Source organism: Echiichthys vipera, assembly GCF_963691815.1.
Source record: "Echiichthys vipera genome assembly, chromosome: 11".
Taxonomy (NCBI): Eukaryota; Metazoa; Chordata; class Actinopteri; order Perciformes; family Trachinidae; genus Echiichthys; species Echiichthys vipera.
Window position 1 is genome coordinate 27,478,319 of NC_139836.1, and position 25,365 is coordinate 27,503,683.

The 25,365-nt window shown below is 41.1% G+C and overlaps 1 protein-coding gene across 3 annotated transcripts in view; it reads left to right on the forward strand.

The window, feature by feature from the left end:
- Nucleotides 1-23,644, forward strand: part of nvl (nuclear VCP like) — a 37,957-nt gene extending 14,313 nt beyond the window's left edge. For all 3 annotated transcript variants that reach the window (XM_083923521.1, XM_083923522.1, XM_083923523.1), the window contains 12 exons: nucleotides 1,909-2,053; nucleotides 3,089-3,389; nucleotides 4,907-5,113; nucleotides 6,767-6,871; nucleotides 7,776-7,838; nucleotides 10,246-10,365; nucleotides 11,863-11,962; nucleotides 15,147-15,253; nucleotides 18,360-18,436; nucleotides 19,097-19,188; nucleotides 20,907-21,004; nucleotides 23,491-23,644. In XM_083923521.1, coding sequence (XP_083779647.1) covers nucleotides 1,909-2,053; nucleotides 3,089-3,389; nucleotides 4,907-5,113; nucleotides 6,767-6,871; nucleotides 7,776-7,838; nucleotides 10,246-10,365; nucleotides 11,863-11,962; nucleotides 15,147-15,253; nucleotides 18,360-18,436; nucleotides 19,097-19,188; nucleotides 20,907-21,004; nucleotides 23,491-23,535 — 1,460 coding nt within the window. In that variant the 3' untranslated portion in view covers nucleotides 23,536-23,644. The remainder of the gene's footprint in view (nucleotides 1-1,908; nucleotides 2,054-3,088; nucleotides 3,390-4,906; nucleotides 5,114-6,766; nucleotides 6,872-7,775; nucleotides 7,839-10,245; nucleotides 10,366-11,862; nucleotides 11,963-15,146; nucleotides 15,254-18,359; nucleotides 18,437-19,096; nucleotides 19,189-20,906; nucleotides 21,005-23,490) is intronic.
- The last annotated feature ends 1,721 nt before the right edge of the window (nucleotides 23,645-25,365 follow it).

Below are 25,365 nucleotides of genomic sequence, written 5' to 3' on the forward strand. Positions count from 1 at the left end.
TAACATGATGAAATGTTGGGTGTCATTGTTCAAAAAGTATAACATAACATTGAAGCTATACTTTACAGGAACACTTCCCCTGCCATTCTTCTTCCAATGTTTGAATCTTTTATAGCCAATTGACAAGAAAAACATTTGAAAAAACGTTATTATTTAAACTCTGTATCATAGTTTGGAATTAGTGTGACATATTAAGCTTGTCTGGTAAAGAGCTGCATGTGCAAAATGCAGTTTTGGCATGTGTACAACCGATGCAAACAGAATGCTGTCAAATCTACACAGTGAGTGCATGTTATGCCAGTGTGGCATCCAGAACTCCACCAGGCTATCACCGAGAAGTGTCACTTAGGCTCCGTTCACACTGCAGCTCTTAATGCACAATTCCGATTAATTGCTCAAATCAGATTTTTTGTTTGTCTGTTCACATTACGTCTTTAAATGTGGCCTGTCTACGGATTGTTGTGTGAACAACTCACGCTCCTGAAGTGACCTGCATGCGCGCTTGATCATGGATGACATCACGCCACAACGGTGTTTACGGAAGCAAACGTGGCAACGGCAACCGGTATTGTAGGACTTTGTGTGGCAGCAGCCGGCAAATTTGTGAGCGGGCGAAATCAGGAAGGAGGAAGAGGAGAAAGAAAATTCATATTTGAATGTTGAGGTCTATGCCGAGCAATAGTGGAAACATCCGTACAGAGGAGTCTTTGGATGCGGCCATGTTTTTTTTATTCTGTTCCTGTCTCCCGCCCGTGGCCCACTTTTTTTTTCCCAATCAACTTTATTGGTCATTCATTTCCAAAACAGTGCAGCGCGGGTCAGAATTACATCAAAGACACATTAAATGTGACCTGGGACTTGAGCTGTTCACACTGTCAAAAGCAAATCTGATCTGGGTCATGTATGAGGGAAAAAATCAGATACAGGTCACTGTGAACTGCAGTGTGAACGGAGCCTTTGGGTAGGCAAAGCCCAACATGCCGGCAGCAGAAAGAAGTGTGGTTTAAGTGATACTCAGTCATTTAGAAATGAATATAATTCTGGATTCATGCACAGTAAACAAAAAAACCTTGGTTGCTGCTGTTAATCATTACTATTCTACAATTTCGGGTGTTTTCACAGCTCATTCGTACTTTGGTGTGGAACCAAACAACCAAACTGGTTCGTCTGAAAACATGGGTCTCTGTTCAATATTCTGTCCAATAGACGAGTGAGCATATTGCCTCTGTTACATTTGTTTACAATCTTTGGAGTGCTTGACAAAGTACAGTGTGTATGCTAACCACACAAATTACTGTTGATGTCATTTGCTTGTTGTAACATACCCTCCAAAAGATGGTAATAGACTCGACTGAAATTACACTCAGCCTTTGACATTTTACAGCACAGGGTGGAAGGAGGAAGTAGTAGTCTTCAAAATAAAATGTCACTATTTAAAACAGAGACATAATCTTCAAAACAGGCAAGAATACATATATAAAAACAGATGAAATTACATTTTCTTAGAAACAACTCCAAATCATGAAATGTATATGCAGAGAAATCACAAATCACAACTTGCACACAATGCAGGATGCCCCTCGGTGTACAAAACAAGAAACAGCAAACACAAAACAAAATGGGTTTGCTACACTTGTATTTGGCAAAAGTTAGTATTTATTTGAATGGAGATAGCAACTGTGGTCACCATGAACAATGTGGATTATCTTCTACAGCACAAATGTGAAAGTCTGCCTTTTGAAGAAACACGTAAAATAAAACACCTTGGTGCCCACCAGTCGCAAGATATTGTGAAAACCAAACTGCTAGTAAAAATAATCCGAGTTGATGTGAAAAATGGCCTGATGTCAAAGTAGTTGTTGTAATGGGACTGTGAATGACACTGTACCGGGTCTTGCCTCCTGACAGACTTGAACAGTCTCACAGTGACCGCTCAGGTCCTGGTCATTGGTGCCACTAACAGGCCGGACTCCCTGGACCCTGCCCTCCGCAGAGCTGGACGCTTCGACAGAGAAATCTGCCTGGGCATCCCTGATGAAGCTGCACGTTTAAGGTCAGCCATACATGCTTAAAGAGAAATGAGGATCTACATTATTATGACACACATAGTTGTGATAATCAAATTATTAATCGTACAAAAAATGCCTAGTTGCACTCCTTTACTTACTGGATTTGGCAGAGCTCCATATTCATCGTCCTTCCTCATTTCCTCTGTCTTTTGAGGTTTGAAACTCTTCACAGTTCACTGCTGACGTTAACAGCATCAGCTGTGAAATGAGAGGATAGCTGTACTACAGCCTGATTATAATTCTTACTACGTATCTATTTAACTTTAAAGTCAATCCCAGTGTTGCATACATATACATATACAGCATTTACTCATGTCATCAAACACAGTGTGCAGGGCTTTTCTTTGTCTAGAACTACCGCTACCATTGAGTCTATGCCTGTTTTATGAAATGTGCTGTATAAATAAGCTTTACTAACATTTCAATTGCTTAAAGAAAATAATATTTTTAAGTTGAAAATGACAGTATAAAGTTTGTCCTGGGGAAGGTGTGACAGGAGAGATCATGGGGTTAACAAAATGGAAATAGTTAGTCCTCATGGAGAGCATGAATGGGCTCAGAAAATGTGTCATTGTAATCTGCCTGTTTGATTTATGTACTTTGCTCTAAGGTAAAAATGCACACACACTCGAGCACTCTTGCACATGTTTGTGCAGAATAGTTGGTATAACTGTTTGAATTATTACGGGCCAGGGCTGGCAGCGATAATTGGACCCTGAAGTTTTAAACTCATCTACAAAAGTGCTCGACAAAAAGCCTCTTTAGAAATTTAGTTTGAATTTGAAGACAGCATTGCCACTTGCTGCTATAATATTTGTTTAATATAGTATAACTTTGAATGTTACTCTCTTTGAAGTGCATCCAAATCCTGTGTACAGTAGATTCTTCTTTCTTTGAAGTGAACAAAGGGACATTTGCCAACTGTAAGGATTTACACATTTGCCACTGAGCCCAGTGTCTGACCTTGTCGATACTCACACAGTTTGAATACTGAAACAAAATGCTTTGTGATTCGTCAGGATCTTGAAGACGTTGTGTCGAAAGCTCAAACTGTCGGAGGACTTTGACTACCAGCAACTGGCTCGGCTCACCCCGGGCTATGTGGGCGCGGACCTCATGGCTTTGTGCCGTGAAGCTGCCATGAGTGCTGTACACAGAGTTCTGCTGGAAATACGAAGCCAAAGCCAGAGCGCTGCTAAAGAGCCGTTAACAAACAGAGCTCCGACTGAGGCTGCTCTGACAGACAGAGAGGTCACAGAGCAACAGACAACAGACATCAGCCCAGGACCTCAGGAAGAGTCAGGACAGACTCATCTGCAGGTATGAGGAGCTCCAACAGTACACCACACAAATCCCACTCAGTCTGATAGTGTACCTTTGGAAGATGACCTCTGCTTAGTTTTCAGATAATCAGATTAAGGCCTAGTCCACACGAACACGGGTATTTTGAAACCGAACTTTTATGGCCCCTGGTTAAAAAGAAAAAAAAAAGATCCCGTCCACACCCCCGGTGTGATAAAAAATATCTCCGTCCACATGAAACCACAAAATCCACCTCAAACCTCAATCAAAGTCATGCACATTCCAAAGCAGTAGGTGGCGATAGCACTCCTAACAGGAAGGCCGTTTTAACCAATCACAAGGCTGGAAAAATTCATGCAGGAAAAACAACAATGTTGAACTTCATGTGGACTGACAGTGAAGTTAAGTTACTTCTCACTGTCACTCATCAATTCAAAATCAGCAAAATACAGGAAAATGAGGATTGGGAGTGTCAGTCTAAGTACGGCGATAAACAAGCTCGTTTTCCGTCAGCTGGTCACATCTAGATTGCTCCACACGTCTCCATGGATACAACTGACTGAAGATATGGTTTTCCTCGGTTTTCCTGTCCACATATGACTGCTGAAACTGGACTTTTCCAAAAAGTTCACCCTGGACTGGTTACAAAGAAAGGCCTTACCTTAAAAGGCCAAACTGTGCAGAAAGAAAAACACACGGTTTCAAAAGTACCTGGGTTTACACACAACAAAACAGTAAGAAAAAATGGGGTTTACATTCAAATATGGAGACTATCCATATGTAAATGGAAATGATGTACGTGTCTATTTACATCAAGAGCGGGGAAGTGAAATCAGATCACAAGTGGTCCCTGAAGACATGTGGAAACCCATTCTGCTGCAGGTGAGAACAGACGCATGGAGAGAGAACCATGCTTGATATCAAAAGGCCCTTTCAGCCCAAAGAAGTTACGAATCTTCTGACCCGTTTGAACTTTTAATCGGTTCTCTCTGTTAAAGTATTGCCAATCGGTGTGGTCCCAAAGAGGTGTGGTTTTGTGCTTGGTCAACGACCATTTTCATTGTGTTCGTTGTGTATGTGGAAATTTAGCGCAGTTTTTTGCGATTTTCGTGAAAATGGTAAATGGACTTGTACTTCTATAGCTCCTTTCTAGTCTTCTGACTACTCAAGGCGCTTTAACACTACTTGTCACATTCACCCATTCACACAGACATTCACACTGATGGCAGTGGACATCTACAGACCATCTAACCTAACCATTTACACCACATTTACACACCCATGCGCAGCACTGGGAGCAATTCAGGGTTCAGTTTAGCCCAAGGACACTTCGACATGTTAACCGGAGAAGCTGTGGATCAAACTGCCGATCTCTCAAATGGAGGACAACTCACTCTACCACTAAGCTTGGTAGCTTGCTAAAATAATAGCACACCAGTCCCAATCATTCCGCATGTTTGGGTGATTTTTTAGCGCATGTGTTGGCAAATTCCTCTTTCTCTGTGTTATTCTAATGAGTTGTGTTGTGTGTCCAGCACCTGCTGCATTTGCTGAAGAACACTGAGACGCTGACAGAAGAAGAGCTGGCCAGCCTGTCTATCCTCATGTCAGATTTCAAGGCGTCTCTGGCCAGCATGCAGCCCTCGGCCAAGAGGGAAGGCTTCGCCACTATACCTGATGTCACCTGGGAGGATGTGGGAGCCCTGCAGGACATCAGAGAGGATCTCACCATGGCCATACTGGTAAACACACCAGGCTTCTTCACGTTTGACATCCACAACGCTGACAAGCCGCTTTTCAACTCCGCTCACCAAAATTAGTGCAAGAGCCAGCGAGCTCACAAGGTGCATTGGTGTTAAAATTAGGCTGTTTTCTGTAGTTTACTATAATCCACCTCTGTACCTGTGGAAGGTTCCATTCAGTAACAGTGTGAACGTGCAGAGATCTCAGCTTCTGCCTGAACATGGAGATGTGCTTTTTAAAACACATTCATTTCCAAACTAGGAATACAGGCCAAGGCTTAGTTTATTTTAAGGAAATTTGCACTGGTTTGTAGGTACCTCAGAAATTATTATTCTTTAATTTGATAAAGGAAACACAAAATATATGTTTCACTCATAATTTCTCTTCAATCTCATGTTGTTGAAAAAATTGTGGGGAAATCAAATATGAGGCAAAACAACAACATTTTTTTCATAGAACGTTGGTGCTTTCAGCTTTAAAGGCCGGTCTGGAGCCTGAGCTGTAGTTGTTGTTGTGTTTGGGGCTAACTGCCTTCACTTTAATCAGCTGGTAGCAAGCAAAGACACAATGACTTGGGTCGGGTCTTGTTTATTCACTGACAACATATACAGAGGACAGTTCGGCAGTGCGAGCAGAGATGACAAAAGTATTTTTTTTAATAACCCGATGCTGAAGCCCAGTCAACTTATGACGCGTCTTCCTGTAACCGCGTAACTTCCCAGCGTGGGAAGATTTAAAAATTCCCCCATAAAGTTGTCATCTGGATGGTGAAACCTCGTACTTTGTTGAATGATGGCGTCATGGCCCCACCTTGGACCTCTGACCCCACGGCGTAACATACCAACAACAGTGCTGCTGCGTGAGAGGAGAGAGACGGACCCATAGACTGTTTACTGAACTGGACTCTGAGCCACATGCATGGGAATGAATTAGGCCCAGCACAGATTTCACCCTTTTCCCTGATGCTCTGAATAAGGAGCTAAACTGCTCTCTAGTCTCTTTTTATGAATCCAGTTCTAAGAAGGTGAGAAAGGTCTCTAAATGTAGTGAGAAAGTGGCGCTTGTGAGTGCTTTGGGACGGGGAAGGGGCTCCCAGCAGCACCCTCTGCTCAGTGAGGACACTAACTGCAGAGTGATTGGTGCATCAGTCCAAACAGCACAAAAGTCTCCACTTACACCAGAAACAGTGGACACATTTGTCTCTAGGATGGAGGAGGATTTGGGAAGTCTCCAGATTTGGAGAGAAACTCTCCGGTGTTTGGATTCTCCACAGAGTCTCCCCGTCTCTTCTTCTCTGTTGTTGGTGTATTTCTGTGGCAGTTACAGCGCCACATCCAGGCCTGGCATGTGTACTACAGCGTTGGGAGTCACTTTCACTGGTTTCCTGTGGACGCAGACATTTCGTGAGTCGAGGCCGCGTGGACTGAAAAACTTTTTAAGAACGACAGAGAAATAAAAGGTTGTTTTCGATCGCGTGGATGTACTTTTTGGCCGGGCTTGTAATATACTGGGTGAAACCCAGCCAGTCCAAGTACAAGATAAACAGACTGGACTCTTTGTAGTACAGTATTATACTGGTATGATGTGTGTGTGTGTATGTATATATATATATATATATATATATATAATGTGTGTGTCTGTACCCCCTGCAGGCTCCAGTGCGTTCTCCAGAGCAGTTCAGAGCTCTCGGGCTCAGCGCTCCATCTGGTGTGCTGCTGGCTGGACCTCCAGGATGTGGGAAAACCCTGCTGGCCAAGGTTCCCCACCACACCAACAGAATTGTACCTGATTAGTTAGCTGAATAACACAGCATTGTAATATCTTTGAACAGTTGTAGTGCTAATTGAAATGTTTGACAATATCTCAGGGCTGTACCGGAAAGCTGGAAGCTTCATTTATGACATTGACATTCAAATTCTAAATCAACACATGAATGCTTCTATTCATTCAGTTTAAACACAGTATATAGATGAGGCTTCACCTGTGTCATTAGTTTGGTTCCAGTGTGTCGGATTGTTTTTGAACCGTGTGAATCAAACAAGAGTTGTATTGTCCAAAAGTCAAAAGTGATTAATAAAAGATAGATCAGATAGATAATCATTTCCAAAATTCATAGCATATTTTTTGATCTGAGGAAATATTAGGCTTCAATCCATATTTGCTGGTGTTGTTCAACCTTCCAAAAACATTTGAACTGTAGTCTAAACCAGTTTTCATCATGCTGCACTCAATGGGACGCACGCACCTGTTCTTTACAGGCCGGTCTGCAGCAATCTGAAAATAGTCCAAGAATTTACTGGCCAAATGTATTTTGCAGTTCGCCTTTATTGATAGCTGCATTAAGCAAGAAATAAATAAACAATAATTTATTTATTTTTAAATAAAAAAAACAAATCCAAATATTGAAAATGAAAATCAAATACCCACCCAATGAAGAATATTCCATTTTTCAGGTCCAGCCCTAATGTGTAGTACTTTAATTACACAAAATATAAGGGGACTAAGAAATGGCAACCATGTTTTCAGTTTCACCAATCAAAAGGTGTAGCCTGGTTGCACTTTTAAAAGCCAGTGTTGAGCCCTGAATAGTTAAACATACATAGAAAGCAAGGCTGCTCATGTTCTCACTGTGTCTAACTGTGTTTATGATGGCATTGACAGGCAGTGGCCAACGAGTCCGGCCTGAACTTCATCTCTGTCAAGGGTCCAGAGCTGCTCAACATGGTGAGTCATGAAGCTGCAGGAACATGTCCATGTCATACCATTGGATCATATTTTTACCTTTAACCACACTACTAACCAGGGTTCTAAATGAACTATCTAACATAGAACAAAATTACTACCGTAGTTCCCACTTCCTTTTGCGTACACGCAGCAATCCTGACAAAACATGACGACATATTTGTGATCAAACACAAGCACGACCCGTCAGCCATTTGCCAAACTTTCTTTTCTTTGTTTCTGTGTCGAGATCCTCACCCCCTGCTTCTTTCCTCTTCTCACCCCCAGAAGTCTGCCCAACCACCGCTGCATTTAGTTTAATCTGAACTTTTTAGTTTACTAACGTTAGCTAACTCCCTTCACTTCAGTCATTTAGTTTAATCTGAACTTTTGACTTTACTTTACTAACATTAGCTAACTCCCTCCTCTTTAGTCTTTTAGTGTAATCTGAACTTTTGACTTTACTTTACTAACATTAGCTAACTCCCTCCTCTTTAGTCATTTAGTTTAATCTGAACTTTTGACTTTACTTTACTAACGTTAGCTAACTCCCTCCTCTTAAGTCATTTAGTTTAATCTGAACTTTTGACTTTACTAACGTTAGCTAACTCCCTCCTCTTTAGTCATTTAGTTTAATCTGAACTTTTGACTTTACTAACGTTAGCTAACTCCCTCCTCTTTAGTCATTTAGTTTAATCTGAATTTTTGAGTTTACTAACGTTAGCTAACTCCCTTCACTTCAGTCATTTAGTTTAATCTGAACTTTTGACTTTACTTTGCTAACGTTAGCTAACTCCCTCCTCTTTAGTCGTTTAGTTTAATCTGAACTTTTGACTTTACTAACGTTAGCTAACTCCCTCCTCTTTAGTCGTTTAGTTTAATCTGAACTTTTGACTTTACTTTACTAACGTTAGCTAACTCCCTCCTTTAGTCACTTAGTTTAATCTAAACTTTTGACTTTACTTTACTCACATTAGCTAACTCCATCCTCTTTAGTCATCTAGTTTAATCTGAACTTTTGACTTTACTAACGTTAGCTAACTCCCTCCTCTTTAGTCATTTAGTTTAATCTGAACTTTTGACTTTACAAACGTTAGCTAACTCCCTCCTCTTTAGTCATTTAGTTTAATCTGAATTTTTGACTTTACTAACGTTAGCTAACTCCCTTCACTTCAGTCATTTAGTTTAATCTGAATTTTTGACTTTACTTTGCTAACGTTAGCTAACTCCCTCCTCTTTAGTCGTTTAGTTTAATCTGAACTTTTGACTTTACTAACGTTAGCTAACTCCCTCCTCTTTAGTCATTTAGTTTAATCTGAACTTTTGACTTTACAAACGTTAGCTAACTCCCTCCTCTTTAGTCATTTAGCTTAATCTGAATTTTTGACTTTACTCACGTTAGCTTACGCCCTTCACTTCAGTCATTTAGTTTAATCTGAACTTTTGACTTTACTAACGTTAGCTAACTCCCTCCTCTTTAGTCATTTGGTTCAATCTGAACTTTTGACTTTACTTTACTAACGTTGGCTAACTCCCTTCTCTTTAGTCATTTAGTTTAATCTTAACTTTTGAGTTTACTTTTCTAACGTTAGCTAACTCCCTCCTCTTTGGTCATTTAGTTTAATCTGAACTTTTGACTTTACTAATGTTAGCTAACTCCCTCCTCTTTAGTCATTTAGTTTAATCTGAACTTTTGACTTTACTTTACTAACGTTAGCTAACTCCCTCCTTTGGTCATTTAGTTTAATCAGAACTTTTGACTTTACTTTACTAACGTTAGCTAACTCCCTCCTCTTTAGTCATTTAGTTTAATCTGAACTTTTGACTTTACTTTACATACGTTGGCTAACTCCCTCCTTGTTCAGTCTATTTTCCTGCTTCTGCTCCGTTCGGTCTTCTTCTTCTTTGTGTTTTCTGTTAGACGCACCTTTGTTTCCATGGTTTCTCACACTGGTTTCACTTCAAACTGCGCACAGCAAATGGGCGTATGAAACGCCATCACGGAGCATTGCGGCACAGCGTTCATGGGAAATGTAGGAAGTACCACACCAGGGATAAATAACCGAGAACAGAGGCTTGTATCATGCATGTAATGCCTCATATTCTACATCACAGATCAAACTGGCTAGTAAGTTATTAACACCTGCCAAAATTAATTATTACCCGCATTTGGCAGGTTGGTGGGTGTTAATTTAGAACCCTTCTGGTAACACATCAGTGTGCATCAGTAGCTAGTGTTTCTCTTTGTCTTAATGATGGCTCCCTTGTTTGATTTCTTTTCTTTTTCTTTTTTGCCTGTTTCTATGATCTCCCACCAGTAATTGTTGTTCTCTTCATAACCTCGATAATTATTGTCAAAGATGACAGATGATGTTCAAATCTGCATTAACTGATGAATCTGTGTGTACAGTACGTGGGAGAGAGTGAGCGGGCCGTCAGACAGGTCTTTCAGAGAGGGCGCAACTCGGCTCCTTGCGTCATCTTCTTCGATGAGATCGACGCTCTGTGTCCTCGCCGCTCAGGCCACGAGGTGAGACCAATGGACTTCATTACTTACAAAGAAATCATGAGCATTATGTTGACTCAGATTCCGCAATGCAACACGCTAGCTGCATCGTGGCGCATCCTGTCAGCTGACGCCAGTAGCACACACTAGATACATCACAGACAGCAGAAGCAGTCACGGTACAGTATGATGTGTAGATCTTTCCTTTCTGGAGACTTGATGCACATCCACCTTGGGAAATAGGAAAATAGTATAACGAATATGGTAGCATTTATTGATGATATGATAATTAATAACTCAAAATCAAATTGGTATTAAAGGTGAAGGAGAGCCTTGGGAGTCAACATTGGCAGAAACAATGAGTTTTATATTAAATAATATAATTACCTCGGAGGCACCACCCATCAAGATATGAATATTGATAGCCATAATTAATTAAGCTAGTCTCACAATTTGAAGGTTGCTACGAGATTTCTTGGCCATGTATACAGTTAACCTAATGTGTCATACATACACAAATAACAGGATCACACTGCTCCTCTGCACCCCACACTGGCTACACGCGGTGGCTCGAATCCCATTCAAGGCACTGGTACTTGCCTACTATACTGCAAATCAGTCCCTTCCTACCTACAACAACACTGTCGCACATTTTCTCCCACTGGTGTGAACATAACTTCCTCCATCTCAATGTAGCCAAAACAAAGGAGATGACAATAGGTACCCCATCACCTCAGCCCCCCACTCTCATTAACAAAGACACAGTTGAATCAGTTGACAGCTTCAAACAGAACAAACTCACTTTTGACCAGCACATAACGGACATTCAGAAAAGGAGCCATCAAAGACTGCATGCCACCCGTAAACTCAAAGGACCCTATGTTGCCCCCGTCTCCTCCTGCTGTTTTATCAGTCCAGTCCGTCCTGCTCTCCTGTTCAAACATGCTGACTGTTAAAAAACAGGGTCAAACTCACACGTGTCACGAACATAGCTGCCAAATGAATCAGTCTCCCCACACCCACACTGTCAGAGCTCAACCTCAAGGCCGTCTCACGCCTCGCATCGACAATGGCACAGGACAACACACACCCACTCAACCGCCACTTCACCATCATGCCCTGTGGATGCAGATACCAGGTCCCTGGTGTGCAGTAGGGCTGGCTTTGGCAAAAGCCTGGTGCCTGCAGCCATCGCAGCCCTCAACAAAAGGGCAAGATAAGAAAGTCTACAGCCTCACTCTGCCATATTTCTGTCTACATGTTTACTCTATTGTTTGTCCGTGTGTGTATCAACTGTCCGCATTCTGCCCACAAACTGTACAGTTGAAGTGGAAAAGAATTTCCCCTTGGGGACAAGGAAGTCTAGGTCTACATCCAGATTCATTTCTCGTCTGTTTTTGACACAGCCTCAATTTAATAGAAGCAAAGACTGTAGTGGTCTGAACAAGAGTGCATGTGATAACATTCAGACATATACATAATATACACCTTTATGTCTGAGCAGTGTTTGTGTGTGTTTAGTCAGGAGCCAGTGTGCGGGTGGTCAACCAGCTGCTCACAGAGATGGACGGCTTAGAGACTCGGCGACACGTCTTCATCATGGCTGCTACCAACAGACCAGGTACCTGAACCCCTCAGGCTCGATTGAAGCCAGAACGAAGCCAAGATGGTTCCAGCTTCTCATCAGAGCAGGAGATCAGCTGCAAGAACTGTATTTTTAGGGCAATTTCCTACAGTGGTCACAAGTAACTCAGTACATTTACTCATATACTTATTTTAGTGTTTACATTTTATGCTACTTTTTTTTATTACAAACTTTACAAAACATATATTCTTCTAAAATACAAAGGTACTTAAAAGTGATAAAAACAAGATTAAACCAGTGGTTCTAAACCTTTTTGGCTTCACACCTAGGTTGGGAACCACTGGACTAAAAGAGCTAACTAAGTAGGAGTTAAAAACTGCTTTACACATTGATGCTTCAGTATTTAATGTCATATATAATATTTGTAACTTTGAGCACATTATGCTGAAAATACTCCTGAACTTTTACCTGAGTAGAATATTAAATGCAGGATTTTGACTTGTATTGGAAAGGGTTTGTATAAAGTCTTTTAAAGTTTTGACAGTTATGTTTCCATGGTTAGGAATATGCTTGAATTGCAATACAGTCCCAGAAAAAGGCTTGATTTTGAACGTAATCTGTTGTTTTATCTGCACAGTGACTTGTAAACCAAAAATCCTTTAATATTTAAGTGAAACAATATTGTCGTAATTTTTCTTAGTTTTCTACTGATGTCTCAGACCACAGCAGATCAGACCACAGAGTTTTCCATAAGCACTGGCAGTTTTTTGTTTGTTTTGTCATAGTGAGTGGCTTCTTCAATTAATGTAAAGTGCCTTTCATGTAATTGAGTGGAGCCCACGTTACAACAAGCAAAACCTTACTGTAATTCACTGCTGCCTTTTGAACATCCTTGTCAGACAGAGAGTAGGCAAGACAGGTAACGTTGACACAATCAAGGGGCGTTAGCTAGCTAGCGTTAGCAGCTGTGTACTAGATAACAATAACTTATGCTGCATTCCTAAGCACTGGGACATGGCACTTCTCCTTCCTGGAGTTTCCTCGCTCTGACTTCAAAGTGTTCTAGACAACTGAAGTTGAACGTAAACAGGAAACATGGACGACCGGCATCAAATACGTTAATAAACATATTGTCCACCTCTGGATAACATTGGTTGACTCTAAAGCGGTATTCAGCTAAAACATCTTCATCAATGGATTTGGAGCTGTATATGTAAAAGCTCTGCATATGGCTATGAAATGGAACTGGGCACAATATTACAAAGGGCCTTCAGTTTTGCAGCACAGCACTGCTGTGACACAAGAGATTTAGATTTCTCATTCCTCATAATAAAACATTAATGTGTATAGAATAAAATATACTGTAATAGTAAATTCTTAAAGTCTGCAAACTAATGTAGCTCATATAATAATAATAAATACAATATACGGTATGTATAATATATAATACATTATATACAGTCAGCGGCCACTTTATTAGTGGCCACCCTGCTGCTTGATAAAGTGTCAGTGTGGTCTTCTGCTGCTGTTCCCTCTCTGCTAGAAAGTAGGTGGTGGTGTGTGTTCACAGATGCTCTCCTGCATTCCTCTGTTGGAACCAGTGGATATTTGAGGCACTATTGCCTTTCTATCAGCTCCAACCAGTCTGGCCATTCTCCTCTGACCTGGCTAAAACAAGGCATTTGCGCCTCACTGGATCTTTCCTCTTTTTGGGAGCATTCTGTGTAAACCCTAGAGATGGTTGTGTGTGAAAATCCCAGTAGATCAGCAGTTTGTGAAACACTCAGAGCAGCCCGTCTGACCCCAACAACCACGCCACGTTTAAAGTCACATAAACCGCCTTTCTTCCCCGTTCTGATGCTGCTTTTTAACTGCAGCACATCCTCTTCACCATGTCTACATGCCTGAATGCACTGAGCTGCTGCCAAGTGATTGGCTGATAAGAAACATGCATTAACGAGCAGTTGGACAGGTCCACTTAAGTGGCCGGTGAGTGTATATTCATGCTAAGAGGTTATAACGACATATTTTCAGGCCAGAATATTCTAAATAAGTTGTGTTAAAATTGCAATGTGTAATACAACACTACACGCATGGAAGTAACGTTTACAGCCTGTTCTTTGAAGCTTTATCTCTGCCAATTGTGTCTCCATGGGCGCCGCCATTGTTCTCCAACTTAATCTTGGTGAGGTCGGGGTTGGTTAATCTCCCTTGAGTTTGCGAGTAGGAGGTTCCATTTCGCCAAGCATTCAAGTGCACTTTGCCTAGTTGAAGGTCCGAAAGTTCCCACCTCCTACGGCACTGGAACACAGCATAGGCATCAACCCAGAGAACTGTGACCCTCTTTCAAGTCAGCGGCTTAGATCCTGTCACGGCCCTATCTGCAGAGTTGACAGCGAAATCGAGGGAGGCGTCTTTTAACTGCTGACGGAGTGCTGCTCTGTATGGGATGTGAAAGCTGACCTAGAACTAGATAACTTAACTAAGTGAGAGGCTCAGCTGCTGCGTGGCAGGGGCCACTTGCTGAGCTGTCGTTTACAAAAACCTGGTAAAAAAAGCTGCTGACTGGATTTTGATGCTTGATTAAAACATAAAACAGTAAAAACATAAACACCAAATATCTGAATACCAAAATGAAGACCGAATATCTACCCAACGAATGAATATCCGTATATACAAATATTCATGACCAGCCCTACTAAGCTGTTACATTCAGGTCAATCTGCCCTCTCAGCAGTTTTTTGAGCATGCAGTACCTTTGAGGTTATTCTGGAGAATATTCTGGACAGGATTTGTCATGGTTTCTGATAATTGAAATAATAACAAACATATATTTGCATAAATTAAACATATTTGTCGACTCTCATGTTGCTAACAGTATTAAAATCTTGAAAAAAATCCCCCATCAGGTACATTTAGAAGAGATATTAAAAATGACATGCTGTTATTTTTGCTTGTTTATTATTATTGCAACAACTTTTAAGCATTAAATAATTGCTTTGGGTATAAATTATTTGAAATTGCATTTATACTAATAATTTAGATGAAAAGGGCTTTGAGGGTCTGGACATTTTTGGTTTAGGGACCTTGGAAGTGCTTGATAAGTGTTAAAAAGCTGTACTGAAAGTTCTGAGTAAATACTGGTGCTTTAATGAAGCCAATTCATTATTTGTTTTTACTCCTAAAACTAAATGAGTGTCACGGTCTTTTCTCTTGCCAGATATCATCGATCCTGCCATCCTGAGGCCAGGTCGTCTAGATAAAACCTTGTATGTGGGTCTACCACCTCCAGTAGACCGCCATGCCATCCTGCTCACCCTTACCAAGGTACATGATTAGCAGAGATACCAGAGGGGGGGATGACCCATAATGTAATATGATGTTGCTAGATGTCTATAATTTGCATAGTTATCAGTGCTGATAGCATGGTGGCTAGCCTTCCTACTCCCTCATCACATATTATTTTGGCTGTGCATTCAAACATGCTGACTGAGCACTGTTAGCCTTTGCAACAGAGCCCCTACACGACACTTCGATAATGTTTCATCATAGTTTTTTCTGCTTACATGAGTTTGTTGTTTCTGTGTGCTTATGGATGAAAAGGAATGAACAAATTTAAACAAAGCAGTGTGTTAGATAACATTGCAACCACTACCCACAATGCAATGCATTATGAGGTATAATAGTTTTTGATCTGGACCATAGACTATATAAAAAATGGACGTAGCGTCCCCGTCAGGGTCCGTTCTCTCATCTTGATCCAATCGTGCTCACCTACAGGAGTCACCATCTTGTCAGACTTTGACTCCGCCTCATTTCCTCTGACCAAAAAAGGGCATGTATGTGACGTTGGGGGGAGGGAGATACGTCCACCTGGCTGAGGTTTACCTCTGTGGAGAAGTGAGGGCCAGAGGCTAGCTGTCACTCAAGAGGCAACACCCCTAATTATTCATAAACTTTAACCTCCAATAAAATAAAAACTAGCCGCGCACAAAAATTAACCCCCCTCAGTGTTGTCATGGAGATATGACCTAAACATACATACTAAAATGTTCTTTTGTCCCAGGTCTTAAACAGGTTTAATGATGCTGTGAAAACGGCCTGTTTAACATGGGGGTCAATGAGAAACTGCTCTGTTATGAAACCTGCCCCTAGTGGACACTCAGAGAACTGAAGTTATTGGAGGTTCCTGATTGGATCAACCAGGAAGTCGCTGTGGTGGGGGCTTGATAACATGGCAACCACTACCCACAGTGCAATGCATCAGGTCATATAGTGGTTTTTGATCCAGACCTGTGGTCAAAATCTGTGAAATCTCTCGTTTCCATATTCACAAATAAAGCTTTCACAAATTTGCAAGTCAGTTTCAGACAGTTTTAACGCTTCACCTAAAATGTCAACAAATTCAATTTTATTTTATTTACAGTGCCAAATCATAACAGAAGTTATCTCAAGATACTTTACATATAGAGCAGGTAAAAAAACACACTCCATGACTTATTCAGGATTTACAGAAACCCAACAATTCCCCCATGAGCAGCAACAAGTGGCACCATCTTTAAAAATAATACAAATATTTATGTACAGTATTTATCCAGCAATCTTGTGCACACAGTGGTGACGAAAGCCTTTTAACATGTACAGTTGTGTTCAAAATAATAGCAGTCCCACATCACTAGCAAGATAAATGACTTTTTTTGTTAGAATTTCAACTTCTACACTGCAAGTAAGTTTCTAGAAGCTTCAGTAAAGGTATAGAAAACCAACAGACCCAACAGGCATGACGTACATGCTACTGATTCTGTGAAACTGAATCATTTACTGAAGGGGGGGGTGTCAAAAAAATAGCAGTGCTGAGTTCAATTAGTGAGGTCATTGATTATGTTAAAAAAAAAAGGTGTTAAACAGGTGGCCCTTATTTAAGGATCAAGGCAATTGACTGCATATATGCTGGCTGTGCATTTGTCCTTGAAAAACAGAGCAGAATGGGTCGTTCAAGACACTGTTCAGGAGAAGAGCGTTCTTTGATTAAAAAATTAATAAAAGAGGGGAAAACATACAAAGAAGTGCAGAAAAGTATAGGCTGTTCAGCTAAAATGATAGCAAATGCTTTAAAATGGCAGCCAAAACCAGAGAGGCGAGGAAGAAAAAGAAAAACGACTATGCGAATGGATCGGAGAATAACCAAAATGGTAAAGGCTCAGCCAATGATCAGCTCCAGGAGGATCAAAGAAGAGCTAAGATTGACTGTGAGTACTGTAACAATCAGACGACTTCTATGTGAAGCCAAGCTACCAGCAAGAAGCCCCCGCAAAGTCCCATTGTTAAAAAAAAGACATGTACAGAAGCGGTTACAATTTGCCAAAGAACACATTGACTGGCCTAAAAAGAAATGGCATAATATTTTGTGGACTGATGAGAGTAAGATTGTTCTTTTTGGGTCTAAGGGCCACAGACAGTTTGTCAGACGTCCTGCAAACACTGAATTCAAGCCACAGTACACAGTGAAGACGGTGAAGCATGGTGGTGCAAGCATCATGATATGGGGATGTTTCTCGTACTATGGTGTTGGTCCTATTTATCGCATACCAGGGATCATGGATCAGTTTGGGTACATCAGAATACTGGAAGAAGTCATGTTGCCGTATGCTGAAGAAGAAATGCCCTTGAAATGGGTGTTTCAACAAGACAATGACCCAAAACACAGCAGCAAGCGAGCAAAATCATGGTTCCAGACAAACAGAATTCAAGTAATGGAGTGGCCAGCACAATCCCCGGACCTTAATCCCATTGAAAACTTGTGGGCTGACATAAAAAATGCTGTTCATGAGGCAAAACCAAGAAATACAGAGGAATTGTGGAACGTAGTACAATTGCCCTGGGCTGCAATACCTGTTGACCGGTGCCAGAAGTTGGTCGACTCCATGTGCCACAGATGTGAAGCAGTTATCACAAACCATGGTTATGCAACTAAATATTAGTTTATGAATCTCAGGAAAGTTTAATCTTCAAGCCTTTCTTAGTTTATGCAGTACATTTTTGAGTTTTGTGAAGAAAGATGTCAACACTGCTATTTTTTTGATTTCTACTTTTTTGATTTATATATACTTTATGTCAAATATTATCAAATTCAATTACTTTTTTCCACTTTTCTGGCTTTGAAATAGAATGTGCAGTGTCCCCTATGCATTTGTGTTCATTAAAATACAATTTATTTGAAGAATTTTGAGGTTTACTCACCTTTTTAAACACACTGCTATTATTATGAACATAACTGTAGGTCTACGTCAGTGTAAAGGCAGATTATTCACCTTTTGAAGGGACTATGAAAAGTTTCCCCCTGCTTCCATATGGATTTCTGTGCTTAATGAGGCTGACAACAGCTCAACATATTTGAATGCAGAGATAAAGTAGCTGTTGATTTTCTCTCCAGGGAGGAACCAAACCTCCGCTGGAGCAGGATGTCTCTCTTGAAGAGATTGCCTATGATGAGCGCTGTGATTGCTTCAGGTAAGGGGGAAATACCAACTGGCTCGTAACAGTGGTTTAGGTGGGCATGTTTACACACGTTCTTTCTTAAGTTACAATGTCTGTTTTCCTGCTGACCATGATAGTGACTAAATGTACCGGTAGGTACACAGATCCATAAATCTGAACAACAGAAAGACATTTGCTCCGGATTTAGATTATTGTGTGTGTGTGTGTGTGTGTGTGTGTGTGTGTGTGTGTGTGTGTGTGTGTGTGTGTGTGTGTGTGTGTGTGTGTGTGTGTGTGTGTGTGTGTGTGTGTGTGTGTGTGTGTGTGTGTGTGTGTGTGTGTGTGTGTGTGTGTGTGTGTGTGTGTGTGTGTGTGTGTGTGTGTGTGTGTGTGTGTGTGTGTGTGTGTGTGTGTGTGTGTGTGTGTGTGTGTGTGTGTGTGTGTGTGTGTGTGTGTGTGTGTGTGTGTGTGTGTGTGTGTGTGTGTGTGTGTGTGTGTGTGTGTGTGTGTGTGTGTGTGTGTGTGTGTGTGTGTGTGTGTGTGTGTGTGTGTGTGTGTGTGTGTGTGTGTGTGTGTGTGTGTGTGTGTGTGTGTGTGTGTGTGTGTGTGTGTGTGTGTGTGTGTGTGTGTGTGTGTGTGTGTGTGTGTGTGTGTGTGTGTGTGTGTGTGTGTGTGTGTGTGTGTGTGTTCCAGTGGAGCTGACCTGACCGCCTTAGTGAGGGAAGCATCTGTTAATTCCCTGAGGGCCTACCTGAAGTCCCAGAATTCTTCAGCTTCTTTTCCAGGTAATTTGACTCCTACCCTGTACAATATTTACTCTTTAAAGATGAAACTCTAATACTATACGGGACTGGATTTAGTGATTGGGAAGATTCCCGTGGTTACACTTAACTAGGGACTTCTGGTTCTGTTAGGCAGAGACTGACAGTTGGTAATTTGGTGTAAATGTATCTAATCAATTCATATTTGGCTTTTTACATAACGCGGGGCATTCAAGGTTGTATATTTTTGAACAATCATTAAGTTGTATACTAGAACCTGCACAGTGGGTGTTGGTTTGATTGATTTGTTATCCTGGCACCTTCTTTTAAAGCTAGTGCTAGAAATGTTATCTTCCAACTTTGATCTTTATATTTGATTATCGGGTAAATTAAATAGTTCAACCTATTTGAAGCAAATTAGATTCTGGGCTGTATTCAAGACAACTTAAAGGGAAATTCCGGTGTAAAATCATCCCATGTGTTTTTTAGAAATTACATCAAATAAGCCATTGAGACAGTTTTGTCCGTGTATGACCTATTACCGGAAAAACTCCAGAGAGTCGCTAACAGCTTGACGTGGCTAACAGGGATTAGCTCGGGGCAGTATGGTTAAGGCAGTAAAAGGTCTTTTGAAACCACTAATACTGCTCAAAATAACAGCAAACCTCTGCAGCAGCATGAGAAGAGTCGGAATTTCACTTTAAGTCTTCAGCAGTTTCCAGCTCGGTTTGCCATTTGCCCTAACTTCCTCCAGCTGGGAGGATTCTACTGCTGCAGAGCCCGACCCACTGCTGAGCGATTGCATAGATCCTGTCAAAAATATTATTTGGAATGCCAGAGCGCTGTCGACACGTATGCAGCGTGAGAATCAGTCTTTTCTGACTGGTTTTTGACTAGTTTACAGTTCGGAACAAAGACAAGTTTATTGTTGAGTTCATTGCCTGAGCGCCCCAAGGGCTTCTGCATGGGACCTGCCTGTAGTGTCGGATGCCCTTTGCCTCCCTTTGATTTTATAAGATAAGATAGAACTTTATTAATCCTGAACAAAATTCCTGGACCAGAATGCTCCAAAATTACAGAAACAATGTAACGCAAAGTGACCAATGAGCAAAGTGCAAATTAGTGGTCCTCAGTAAAGTAATAATAAAAGTACAAAGCATTAAGTGGAAGCCTTTCATCCTGATGTGTCAGTTCACGTTTTTAAGGGGAAGGGTTAGAGAGTTCGATGGCCACAGGTAGAAAAGATGTGCTGTGGTATTTTGTGTTGCTCTTTGGTGGTCTCAGTCTACAGCTGAGGGGGCTCTGATAGGACTCTAGTGTGGCATGCATTGGGTTGGGTATCGCTTGGGTTTTTCCGATAACGTTGCTAAAAGGATACTTTTAAAACATGTCGATACTTTTAAAATAAAAAACAAAACAACATGAAAGAACGGCTTTTTTATTGAGGCAAATTTAAAGTTGAAATCAATCAGTCTTAAAGAAGACCTATCATGTTTTTCCGTCTTTTCTGACCTATGAATGTAGTCACAAGGTTTCATAGTCATGTTAAATAAAATCAAAGTCTCAAATAATGAAGTCCTTGTATTTAGACGTGAGCCCTGCCGTCCGTCTGGGTTGGCTGTGCTCAGCTCTGAACGCTGGTAAACTGGTAACTTTGACATGAATGCAACATTAATCTAAAAGCCCTGTGTCTGAGGACTGTTCTGTTCCTTGACTAAAAGTCTGTCCGTTGTTACACACAGGTCACACATTCTCCTCTGGCTTTGTCACTGACATAAGAGTGAGCAAACAGAACTTTCAAGATGCCTTCATGAAAGTTCGTCCATCTGTGTCCAAAAAGGTAAGGAAGCTATCCTGTAACAGATCAAGAGAATTGTATTTGTTTTGTTAATGTTTTCATTTATTATCTTTCTTCTTTGCCTTAAAAGCATTTTGGTCTCACTTTGGGACAAATTTGTCACTTTTTCGGGAAAATAAAACTTTCAGTACTATAACACTGCATTAGGAGGCGAGTGACCAACTGAGGCTAAAAGCTGTGATGACCCATCTGGGCCAACAATGTGTCCTAGTGTTTAGTCCCTCCTCTCTTGTATGGAGATCAGTGAGGGCAAAATACACATGTGTACCCCCACTCTGTGTTAATGTTAAGGTTTAGTAGGTTTGGGGCATATTTGATAATCGAGCTACTAAACCAGGGAGGTGTGCCGTCTGACAACATCACGCCGACTATAGCATTAGTGAATGGACACAACGCTGTGATTAAAGGGCCATGGCGGTGATGAGGTGTGTGAACGCATCACGGAACGCTCGATTGTAAGAGACGCAGCGGCTGACAGTGTCAGAGGGGGTAATCGCACTTGTCTCCAGTGTGCAAATGGGTGAGGGGAATAGACATATGTACCCTACCATAAGTTAGGCCCTGTTGATGTTATTTTATTTTATAGCTCACAGTGTTATGGAGTGGTTCATTGTTTATCCATTATTCTGGCAGTGTTCAGATTAATAAACAGCAGAGAGCTCTGTGCTAAACTGTCAGATCACTGTCCCATAATCGAGTGGCCAGGAGAACCAGTCCGACCCGTCTCACACTTAAAGTGACATTCTGGCGCAAAATCATCCCATGGTCTTTTTCGGCAAGTCCATTCATCAAATAAGCCATTGAGGAACAACTATTAACAGTGAAATCTGGGAAGTTGCTTACAGTCGCTAACAGCCGAATGTGGCTAACAGTGATTAGCTTGGGGCAGTACGGTGAAGGCATTCAAACGTCTTTTTAAACTACTAAAACTGCTGAAAATAACACCAAACCTCTGCAGTTGCATGAGAAGAGTCCCTACACATAAAACAAAGCACCAACAGCGTAGTTAGTGAAGCCAGAGTTTATTAAAAGAGTGTTTTAAAGACTTACCTACTGGCCCCTGTACCAGCTCCTCTCATAGTAAAGTCCATTCAAGTGGATTACCAAAGTAAATCCAAAAGGAAGGAGCCCACTGGTGATTTATTTAGGAAAAGGCCGCCTCTTCCAGTGTATTCTGGGGACATGGAAAAACCGTGTCCAGTACGGTGCAATTGTGAGGGATGGGGAATCCTCCATAACAGTCACACAGCGTGTTGCTGTATTCAATGATTCCAGGCCACGGTGAAAAATGTCACTCTGTTTGCAGCATAATCATTCTTCTTCTGTGCCCATGGGCTCACAGTACCCACAGGCACACCAAAAAATGCTGCACACAGAGACTGATGCTATGTCTGATGCTACCTCCACCTGTAGCCCCTTCAACACCAACCCCCTGGGTGACATTTCTGTGCTGCGGGAAAGTTGCTGTCTTGGACTTTTCCAAACCTTTTACATCTATTTTTAACTTATATTTCACCAAACTGCCACAAACCACATAGATTATGTGTTCTGCTGGAATAAATCATCTCCTTCCTTTGGGATTGACTTTGGTAATCCACTTGAATGGACTTTACTATGAGAGGAGCTGGTACAGGGGCCAGTAGGTAAGTCTTTAAAACACTCTTTTAATAAACTCTGGGTTCATTAACTTTGCTTTGTTAACTTAGCTTTGTTTTCTGTGTAGGGACTTTTCTCATGCTGCTGCAGAGGTTTGCTGTTATTTTGAGCTGGATTAGTGCTTAAAAAAGCTGCTTTAACGCCTTCACTGTATTGCCCTGAGCTAATCACTGTTAGCCACGCCTGGCTGTTAGCGACTCCCTGGAATATCTCTGTTAATACTTTATACACAAAAAAATTGTCTCGATGGCTGATTCGATTAATGTATTTGCTGAAAAAGACCCTGGGATGATTTTACGCCTGAATTTCACTTTGACATAATTAGTTAGTAATAATAAACTGTAGGCCACAGTACTCAGACTATCTTAAAACTGTCAAAAAATAATAATTTTAGTGTTACAGAAAACACTTAACACAAGCAAACAGATATGAGCTCGGGCTGTTAATAGACTGTCAGGTAGAGACATCTGTGCTTCCTCAGCTGTAACACTGAACAGCTGACTGACTGACTATCTGTTGGGAGAAGTGCCAGAGAGAGAGTTAGGTCGGACATCCTTCTTTTGTTTTGTGATTGTTTTGGCCTTTTCGTGGCTTTATTTATCAGAACAGCTCAAGATTGACAGGAAACTGCAGAGAGAGGTGGGAGTCAAACCCGAGGACTTTTGACCTCTGTGTATGGGGTGTTTGTTCTAACCACTGAGCCCCCGGGGGGCCCTTCTTTAGATCCTTGTGATGGTGCACAGACTTTTCTGTTTTTATTTCTTTGTGATAACCACCAACATTGGGTGACTGTGGCTGTGTTTCCTGTACAGGAGCAGAAGATGTACGAGCAGCTCAGAGAGTCCCTCAGCAGATAACTACAAGACCAGAACCACCAACACAACATGCAGCAGTTCAGTTCTGACTTTAGTTATTGGTGAATAATTATGTCATGTATGGATACACATTTTATTGTTGTTGAATCATAACCCCGATTCCTGTTTTTATAATAAAAGTGTGTGTAGAAAGGCTGTGTGTGTATGTTTATAGTGTGATGCCATTTTATAAAAGTTAAGGATCCAACTGAAAATAGTATTATGAACTATGGTAGTGGAGTGTATTCAGACAATGAATTGATATATAAGAGGTTGAATATGTAGAATCTTTATTAAAAGCTATATTTTTTTTTAAATAATACACCCACAGGGCATCATGAGGGGTACAGATTGAAAGTATCGCTCTTCCATAAAAAAATACATTTAGTCTGAATTAATATTTTAACATTTTTTTGACGGGTTTGACAATGAGGCACTGGGTGGAATGGAGTTTGCAGCTGCTTCGGAGCCTCAGTGAAGGGGACGTTATTTGTCCCAGCAGCTGAGTGAGCGGAGACGGGCAAAAACCAGAATCTCATAATTGAATTTCTTTAAGCTCATACGACTTTTTATCTCATAAGTCACACCTTTTTAGCTTTCTCGTATATTTTTCCCTTATTATATTTTGTTGTTGGGACTCCGATCTTGAGACACTAGGTGGCGGTGTTCTACTAATTCTCCATATTCAACCTTTAATGTAAAAATGACACGTGACCCCTGGGTCAGCTAATGTACAGAACTGTCCCAACTCAACATGGGGCTCAATCCTTGTCTCCCCAAAGACTTAATTTATTAGTTCATGGACCTTCTTCTCTTCAACAGGCACGGTGCCAAAGACAGCAGTTGAACCTGAAGTATTAAAGTTGTTTACTTTTCAGGGTGACATTAAATGTGACGCCAAAGATGATCACAAACATTTAATCAGAATGAAGATTGCATGTGTTTACACTATTATGGACAGGAATTATAAATATACAGTTACATAAACTTAACTCACTTAAATATTTAGCCATTTTTTTCTCTAACTATTGTTACAAAAAGATAAATACAGTCTGTTCTAGCCTGTTTTTGGGAGATCTTTCAAAGTTATATATGCAAGGTTTTCCTGGAGTTAATATTGTTTCTGTGTCTGTAAACACAAGGGGTCGCTCTGTCTGTCATCCCTGTTTTCCAAGGAGGGAAAAGGATTTGGTGGTGTTAACCTACCGTCACGACCAACAGAGATAGGAGGAAAACGAGATGTCTCACTCTGTTCAGTTCCACAGCATGAAATAGCCTTATGATGACATAACTATGGAGCCCCCCAGGAGTCAGTCAAGAAAAAAAGCCGTATGATGACATAACTACGGAGCCCCCCAGGAGTCAGTCAAGAAAACAAAGCCTTATGATGACATAACTACGGAGCCCCCCAGGAGTCAGTCAAGAAAACAAAGCCTTATGATGACATAACTACGGAGCCCCCCAGGAGTCAGTCAAGAAAACAAAGCCTTATGATGACATAACTACGGAGCCCCCCAGGAGTCAGTCAAGAAAACAAAGCCTTATGATGACATAACTATGGAGCCCCCCAGGAGTCAGTCAAGAAAACAAAGCCTTATGATGACATAACTATGGAGCCCCCCAGGAGTCAGTCAAGAAAAAAAAAAGCCATGTACTAAACTGAGGGAACGGATTATGAAATGTGGCATTTCGTTTGACGTGACAACCACAAAAAAATGCAATGTTACAAAAACAGTCAATGTAGACAATATACATATACAATATATATATATACATATACAATATAATATGATATACAAACACAATACAGCATAAACTGTAAGGCTGCTCGTA